At 44.4% G+C, this 9,104-nt stretch overlaps 2 protein-coding genes across 2 annotated transcripts; both read right to left on the bottom strand.

Moving 5' to 3' along the window:
• Window positions 1-6,595: 6,595 nt before the first annotated feature.
• F5J12DRAFT_547293 (uncharacterized protein) lies at window positions 6,596-7,314 on the bottom strand. Its single transcript, XM_051740003.1, has 2 exons — window positions 7,196-7,314; window positions 6,596-7,134 (listed from the first exon to the last, which is right to left on the bottom strand). The coding sequence occupies exons 1-2, from the start codon at window positions 7,197-7,199 to the stop codon at window positions 6,731-6,733; spliced, it is 408 nt and encodes a 135-aa protein (XP_051601899.1). The 5' UTR covers window positions 7,200-7,314; the 3' UTR covers window positions 6,596-6,730.
• Window positions 7,315-7,784: 470 nt separating this feature from the next.
• On the bottom strand, window positions 7,785-8,414 carry F5J12DRAFT_891029 (uncharacterized protein; the record flags this gene model as incomplete). Its single annotated transcript, XM_051747444.1, has 2 exons — window positions 7,785-7,922; window positions 7,974-8,414. 2 exons carry the CDS (start codon window positions 8,412-8,414, stop codon window positions 7,785-7,787), a joined length of 579 nt encoding a protein of 192 aa, XP_051601900.1.
• Window positions 8,415-9,104: the final 690 nt, after the last annotated feature.

Raw genomic sequence — 9,104 nt, forward strand, 5'->3', positions numbered from 1 at the left:
CATGCCATTTTCAGTGAAAGGGAAGATGCAAGAGCCATGAAACATGGGATGAACTTTCCAAGTCAGGGGGAGCTCCAATCAGAACATGACCAGAGAGACCACCTGAGTCACCTTGAATGGTCCAAGACATCAGGGTGCAATCTTATTGCACTGGTTTTTGATGTGAAGGTGCCCGGTATCAAGGAGAACCTGATCTCCAACCTTGGGCAGTACATAAACCCCTTTTGAGCATGAACACATCAAATCCTGTGCTTTCTTGTGCACAAGGATGGCGACATCTCAGCTTGAGGCTAGCCTTTCCAACCTTTCATCGACCAAGGGTACCGTGGTTAGCCATGCTTCCAGATAGGGGGATGGGTCATATCCCAGGAGCAATGAAAACAGTGTCATTTGATGCACAGAGTGGATTCAGGAATTGTGAGCAAACTTGGCAGTCGGAAGTTTTGCTGCCCAGGAATTTGGCAATTCAGCACAGTACAGCCAAAGATATCCCTCCACCTCCTGATTGACATGTTCACTTTCTCCATTAGTTTGTGGATGGTATCCCATTGAGAGTTTAGGGGTCACCCCTATCGCTTTATAAAGTTCTTTAGTGAAGGAAGACACAAACTGCAGTCCTCAATCAGAGATCACTGACTCAGGAACACCAAACTGGGAATAAATGAACTGATGGAAGAGTCAGGCGATCCTGACAGAGTCAATTGTTTTGTGGCACAGGACAAACAGGGCAGCTTTGGACAGCCCCTGATTGACAACCATGAGAATAGAATCATACTTTTGTTCTCCCGATACCAGGAGATCCATAATGAGATCCATAGATATTTGCTGGAATGGGAACGCAGTCTTGGGCATATCATGAGGGATCACAGGCAGTGTCAGTGGGTGAGTCATGACCTTGGTGGTCTGGCACAAGGGGCATCCTGACACATAAGTTTGTATATCCTTTCCCATACCTTCCCACCATACTTCCTTTCGCATCTTTGCAAACATTGCCTTCTGTCCAGGGTGTCCTGCCAACTTGTGGTCGTGATATGAGCACATGCAATGATGATGATCTTTGGGGGAAATGTACAACCACATAGTTCTGAACCATTTTGTTCCATCATCTGCAATGGTGATGTTATCCCTGGGTTCCAGGCCTGTCGAATCCTTTGGTGTGTCATTCTTGACATGTTCATACAGGTCCATGGAGATAGCATATACTCCCCACACTCCTTTTACTGCTTTCCTCAAAGGGCGAGTGTCAGGCAGCCAATCCTCCTTTGACTTTTCCTCAAGCAGGTGAGAATACAGCTTTGAGTTCAATTTGGGATGCTGTTTCCCTGTGGGTAGACATCCAACTTGGCAGAGATGGTTAATTTTTAGTTGTTTTTGTATTTTTGTTATTGAAAAAGAGGGTGAAAAAAGGTGAATCTGGGGATTCACCCCCTCCAAAAGCCAAAGGTCTGGTGGAAGGACTGTGGCCATGGGGGTGGGCTCTTCGAGGGTGCCTTTGCATGAAAGAGTGTTGGCTGGGACCTGTAGGTGACCAGCTTGCCAGGAGAAGTGAACAGGATAAGACTGGATGGTGGTGGCCCAGCAGGCCTGGTGGGGAGTGAGCTGTTGAGGCCCACGATAATATTCCAAGTTTTTTTGATTGGTAAAGACCACCATAGGTTCAACAGGGGAGAGGAGGTAGGGGTGGAAAGCCTTAAGAGCATGAATTACAGCAAGCATCTCGAGATCATAGACCTGGTACTGCTGTTTGGCACCCACCAAGGACTGTGAAAGGTAGGAACACAGATGCCACTTGTCATCAGCTCCTTTTTGGGCAAGAACTGTGCTGGTACTGAGTTTAGAAGCATCCATGAAGAGGGTGAAAGGCTTCGAGAAGTCAGGGATAGTGAGGACCAGGGAGGAGCATAACAAATATTTCAACCTTTCAAACATGGAATTGCATTCTGGAGTCCATTGGTAGGAAACCCCTTTCTTAGTAAGGTTGTGAAGAGGTCTGGTGATGCTTGAAAAGGAGGGGATAAATTTGCGATAGAAATTACAGAATCCAAGGAATCTGCAAAGCCCAGTAAGATTGTCAGGGGGCTTCCCAGGTACTAATGGCATCAGTCTTCGTTGGTGAAGTCTCCATACACCCTTTTCCTATAATCATTCCAAGGAATTCAATTTCTTTGGCCTCAAAGACACATTTGCTAATCTTGAGGTGAAGGCCTTCTTTTTCACAGATCATCAGGAACTTGCAAACCCAAGTTCAAAGATCTTCCCTTGTTTTGGCATGGATGGTGACATCATCCATGTATCCTACCTGTTTCCCTCTTTGAGACTCAAAGGTTTTGTCCATATACCTTTGGAACGAAGGAGGTGAGTTACACTGTCCAAAGAACATTACCATGGGTTCAAAAAGGCCCCTTGGCATGATAAATGCTCCTTTCCACTCATCTTCTTCCTTAACCCAAAGGTTAGTAAAACCCCAACGAATATCAAACTTGGTGTAGAATTTGGATTCAACAAGCTCATCAAACAGAGCCTGTGCATTCGGCAGCAGGTGTGCATCTGGGATGGTGAATGAGTTTAGGTAGTGGTAGTCTTGAATTAGCCACTTCTTCCCATCTTTCTTTGCTATGAAAAACACTGGTGCCACTTGAGGCAAGGTCAACAGTCAAATCTTTTTACATTTAAGGTTTTCATCCAGGAACTCATCTAAAACTTTAAGTTCATCAGGAGACATCAGATATACCATCGCTTTCTTCAGTTTGAAGTCTTCATGGAGTCTAATCTCATGATCCAGTCCTGGCTGATGTGTCAGGAGCAGGATATCATCTTCTGCGAACACCTTGGCAAACTCTTTGTAAAATTCAGGAAGCTTAACTTCCTCCTTTCTGCTTGCTAGGGCAGCCTCAAGTTCTGTGGACAAAGTGGTTTTATTAATTATAACCTTGGGGGTTTTACCTGAGCCCTGTTTTACCACTCCCAGGGGTAGACCAGGAGATTCCTTCATATCATCCAAATCCTTAGGATTTAATGATACCTGTCCAACCAAACATGAGCTTTTCTTCTCAGGTACATACCCATCATCCCAGCACATAATTTTGCCAGTTTCCCAGTTCATTCTTGGTTTGAACTCTTTTAAGAATGGCATCCCTAGGAGGATGTGTTCTTTTCCAACAAGGGGCCCCACATAACACTTGACTTGAACAGTGCACTCCTTGATCTCCATCTTCAGGGTTACCTTTTGGGTCACCCATTCCACATCCTTTCCAGTAAACAAGGTGGTCTTGAACTTGCTTTTCACCCAATAAGTTGGGATCCCAAGTTTTTGAACCATTTGTTCCAAGATAAGGGAGACTTCAGTGCCTGAGCCAATACAGGCCCATATTCCTGCCTTGTAATCTGGTAGTATGACTAATCCAAGAGGGGAATGAATTTGTATATTCAATTCATCATCTATAGGAGTACATTTAGTGGATAACACAGCGACAGGACTGACTGATGCAGGAAATTCATCAGTCCCCTTTAAAAACCCAACAACCTCTGTTCCACCAGATTTGCTTCACAATCTCCAACATAGGCGGTCTTTGTTCCATCCTCCAAGAGGACGATGCAGACATTGGATAGTTGAGTCTTCACCTTGACTTTACAGTCACACTTGATGTGACCTTCAGCTCCACAATTGAAGCATTTAATTTTCAAGCTGGAACATCTGACATTCCATTTACATTTGTCGATGTCCATCACATCAGGATCTCAGGAGTTTCCTCAGTAATAAATGAACTTTCTTTCATACTGAGATTCCTTCCCTTCTAGGATGTGCTTCATAGTGATCATGGTTCTTGCTTCTCCTGCGCACTGTATCCACTCAATAACTGTGGAAGGGGCATGTCCAGAATTAAGAACCCAATTGCAGTATTCTTTCTGCAATCCTTTTCCAAAGAAGATCCCTGCTTCACGTGATTCTTCTTTGAGCTGAGCCTTGTTAACAAGCCCTGTAAATTCGGCAATATAGGCCTCGAGTTCTTATTTGCCTTGTTGGATGTCCAAGAGACATAAGATAGCGAGGGTGGTCTGATCACCTGACTTGAAGGTTGCCTTCAGCCTTTCAACGAACCTTTGAAAGGTGTCAGTGTAGTAAATTGTTCCATCAAGCATCTTGTTTTTGTTTTGATAGTTCTTTGCAAACAACATGGCAGCACCCTTAGTCATATATGTGAGTGCAAATGAAATCTTGAGAGGCTCCAAATTGTAAACATGCTTGTTCAGGTTCAAGTAACCTTTGACCTGTGTAATCCAGGTCTGAAGCCCATTGTGGCTTCTGTCATATTCTCCAGGATGCCTGACATTAAACTCCCAACATCCATTGGGTGGGTGGCATTCATATGTGTCATTGTCATTGGCTGGGGCCTTACCCTTACTGGACCCTCTGATGGGGACCTCTGGGGGGATTACCTTTCCAAAATTTCGACAATACCATTCACATAGGGCTGAGTCCATAGGCATACCTGTTGGGAACAGGTCACTGTTAGTTGCATGCATAGCTGAGCAGAGCTCCTCTGCCATAGTGACTCTTTGTTCTTCCAACCTCTGTCTCAGTCCCTCTTCCGAAATAGTCCTTGGGGGCATTTCAGGAACCGAATCTCCATGACCAATTGTCATGGACATTTCTTCTTGGGTGTGAGCTTCTTGTTCTTCTTTGAGGACTGATCCAAAAGAAGTCTCAGACTTCTGATCATCTTCTTCTTCTGAACTAAGCATGACTTCTGAATCCCTAAACTGGGATAGATAAGATAACCAGGGGTTTGTTGTGGTAACTGAAGGACCAAGCCTTCCTAGCGGGATGGGTGGTAGTGGGGGGTTCCTGCTGAGCCCAAGAGGATTAGGATGAGGAGGGACTGGGGGCTTCGATTTCTGAGGGTTAGACACTTTTACAGGTAGTGACAATGGAGGCTGAGGGAGGATTTATTTCTCAAAAGAAGCCTATCAGCATAAAAGGGGTAGTTGTAGTGCATGAGTGACTTTATGCATAGGGAGACACGAGTGCTGGCTCTAGGGAGGTGATCTATTAAAGCCTAGTGGCTGCCTGTAGAGCAATGAGACTGATTGAGAGTAGAGGGATGCTTCTTTATCTTGTTATTCAAGGAAGCAGACGAAGGCAAGTTAGTCTTTACATGTAGGGAGAGCAACAAGCCATGTGTGACAAGAGATATGGTTTGTTGAAGTTCAGTAACCAAGGATGAGTAGACTTTTTTCAAAGAGGTCAATGAGTCCCAAAAGCTGTGTAGAGTTTTTCGATTTTGTTATGCCTGAGTGCAGTGACTTCTTCAAATGGAATAGGCATGACACATGCAAGGGGGAGTCTATGGGCCAAACATATCATAACCCCTATGGCTCAGTTATCTCTGAGGTCTGACAGAGATTTGCTCCTTCTGGTGAGTTCTTTTGAGATCACACAGAGGAGGGAATGAGGATGAAAGAGAAGGAAGTTAGCTGAGTTGCAAGCTATCAAAAAACTGAGGATACATGGTAATGTACACAGAACTATATACCTCCTAGCACAAGTACCACACCAGTCACAACAGGACACATTGTGACACGTATCCACAGTAATCAATGAAACAATCAGACAAACAAATAAGTCAATGGGAGTCATATGGTGTCATATGATGAGGATAGGCAAGGGAACAAAGGCTATACTGGCTGCACAATCAATGCGCAGCAAGGAGCCAGACACCAGAGCTATAGTACAACAAGTGAGCAATATAAACAAGTCAGAGATGAGTCATCGGACAAGAAGTAAACCATCAGAGAGGGCAGTGGAACACTGGATCAAGTGGGAGGTGCAGCCTCAACAGGTATTGGAAATACCTTGACAGCTGGAGATCTGAAAGAGCCTTGCAGCATATGAACCCCTAGGATGGCAATGACTATTAGAGACACAACAAGGCTTGTGACACACATGACCATGAGAAGTTGAAAAAGGAAAGACCCCTGACATGGGCATAACAGTCTGCTCATTTCTGGTGAGAGCAGTGTGCAAGAATACAACTTGAACACTAAGAATAACTTTATGATATAGGAGGCCCACAACAACTGGCTGTTGCCCAGGATCGCTGAAGAAGCATGAACTCATCAACCATACCATACCAGTCAGCAGTGTGCATAATGAGGTGCTACGCAGACTTCTGAGCTAGGTATTATGGGGACAGTGCCAATGGAATGCTTGGATGGGACTTCTTCCTTTCCCCCCTAGGTACACTTTAGGTCCACAAAGCTTCATGTCCTGAACAGCAGTAGTGACTGTGCTCATGCCTCATGGCAATTCTACTCGCACCACCTTGTTTAACACCCCCCACCTCCCCCCTTAACCACCTCAAACCACTTTGTGGCTGGAGGAACCATAACAGGTAAACTGCATTGGCTGGATTCACCTCCCTGCCTCCATTCATTTGATCTCACAGCTGAATAAGATGCAGGTGATTGATGTCTCTAGGTTTGAGAGACCTAGGCAGACCATAAAATGGCCTTTGAACACACCTTCAAGTGTCCATCTACTGCACTTGATCAATAAGTATATTGGGAATTTGGCACATCCCCATAAAATGAAAAAGTGACTTTGGCATCTACTCAAATTGGGGATGGGATGACCAGCTCAGCTGCCTGTGTGCACCAGTCACAAGCAATCTCTTGTACACTGTATGTTACAAAGAACCTAATGTGGTTTTGACTTCAGAAGGGTTGGGGGTCACACTGTACAGTACTTATCCTCTTCCACTGCAGGGCCAGTGTCCAAGCCTGTCATGTCAGGTGTGGCAAACTTCTTACCAACCATCACACCTTCACTCCCACATTCCCTGCCAGTGTCATATACCCTTTGCAAGTCCGGTTTGAGTGAAAACATGTCATCAGATAATGGCTTGCTGCGAGTTCGAACCCACTCTGGTCTGGAGAACCAGACCATTGCACACAGTACATCAATGCCAGTTACATAGTTGTTGATCAACCACAGCAATGAGCCAATGAGTAAGAGTTCATCACTAGGAACAATAGTTGTGTTGAAGATGATTAGTACAATGTTGAAGATTAGAGGGAAGATGAAATTGGTGGCAGAAATGTAAAAGATTTGGTGGATACAGGCTGGCATTCCACCTGCTGCATGATGGGAAATATGTGCTGTTCAGTCCACCTGCAAAGATATGGGAAAACATACTCATGGTGCTTTACCAAAATCATGCAGACATGGAGGTTATAATGGAAGAGGGTAACAGAATACCCTTTCAGAAAGGAACCAGCTAGGACTTTGAATGAAGCATTTCCAGTTTATCAACTCACATGTTGCATCAGGAAATTAACACTTTACTATTTTTGACCTTTTTGTGACTTTTTTTGACTTTTTTGTGACTATTGTGACTATTTGTGACTTTTTGGGAAGGAACCTACTATCTGTACTTTTTTTTTGGCCATATACAGCATTTTGAAGAATGAAAAGAGAACAGAATCTATTGAGACAACTAAGTGATGATATATCTAAGCCAAGAAGACTAGAAAATGTCTGAAAATTCAGAGATATTGAGCCATTGGTGTGATGCACACTGTCTGAGAGAAAAATCACAATATCTCTTTGGAACCTCCATCAATTTGAATGTATGTGGTATCTACTGAAAGCTATGAATTAGGTGGTTTGAACAAGACCAAAATCAGCAAGAAAAGTGCAGCCATGCCTGCAGGACATGGGTAATGATAGTAGATTCCTTCCCAACAAGTCACATTAGTCACAAAAAGTCAAAAACAGTAAAGTGTTATTTTCCTGATGTGTCCACTATTTGCATCGTCCATTCTGCGACCATATAAGGGTTACAAAACCAGGTGCTGTCTTCACTCTGGGCGAGACCTTCTGCAGTCGTCGCAGAACCAACATATTTGTTAAAGAAAAGAGTCTGCATATGGAATCAGTGGATAATCAACCTAAATATCGACAAGTAACACACAAGAATTACTACTCGGGCGCATTTGATGCAGAATGGGAATGCAAAGATCTTCAATAGAGTGGCCGGGCGTGTACTGGAAAGCGGATACAGTGCAAAGAGGCGAATTAACAATATCGAGTCGCATAGTAATGGTGGGAAGAGGGTGAAAGCAAGTCCAGCAAGGGGGATATTTGGCGATAGCCAATAGGGCCGACCTACTGCGACCTTCCCTTCGCTGAAGCCAAGTAATACGCCCATTTTTAGGACGATGCAGATAGCAAATACATTCAGTGGGAACACCACACAGCATCGAGACTCCTTGGTGGAGAGTGCAAGAAGGACAACAAAGAGGGCAAACAAAGAGGCAGAGAAAGCAGCATGTACCACGGTAGAAATGAAAGCTGGACGTATGGTTTTGACGAACGCATTAATGATAGCTTCTGGATCCGCCACTGAGGACATTGGTGAGAGGATGTGGATCTGGAGGCAAACACGCACCACTAATATACTCTACTTGATGGATTGCTTATTGCCCTGGCTGGTGTGCACAGCCCATGAAGGCAGGTTCTAAATGGATTTAGTACTCCTTCCATCAAAAAGACTAGTCTGAACTCTCTAAGATCAAAGATCAGTGGCAAATAGGCATATACCTTCTTCCCTCATAGCTGAAGAGCGTTTTTTGCACTTGTACTAGCACCTTCATATTCCATCTCACTGTCAGTTGGCCAACCTGGAGCCACCTTTGGTTGGTAAATAGTTACAGAATTGAAGTAGCAAGACCTGCTAAAGCTAGCGTTGTTACCAGTGTAGCAAACACGAGAGACGATCGATAGGCATCTTGATTCCAATCTTGCGCCTAGTATTGATGGAAAATTGGGGTGTTGGTCATGAAACACGACAGACGCTTCGGCCATTCCCAAAGCTGGAAGAAACGATTTAGTCGCAATTAGGAAAGAGCTGCATGGCAGATATGGAGCTGTCCATGGACATGCGTGCTTCGGAGCGCGTGCAAATACAACAAACGACTGGGGATACGACTAGTTCATGTGAATAGAATTGTTTGGCAGTCGGACTGTGGTATCTGTTGGATTTGGACTCAAAAAGCGGAGGCAACATACAAGACAAGGAGAACACACCGTTATGAAGCCAGTT

The sequence above is a fragment of the Pisolithus orientalis genome, assembly GCF_024613125.1.
Source record: "Pisolithus orientalis strain OTSU chromosome Unknown F5J12scaffold_8, whole genome shotgun sequence".
Lineage (NCBI taxonomy): Eukaryota > Fungi > Basidiomycota > Agaricomycetes > Boletales > Pisolithaceae > Pisolithus > Pisolithus orientalis.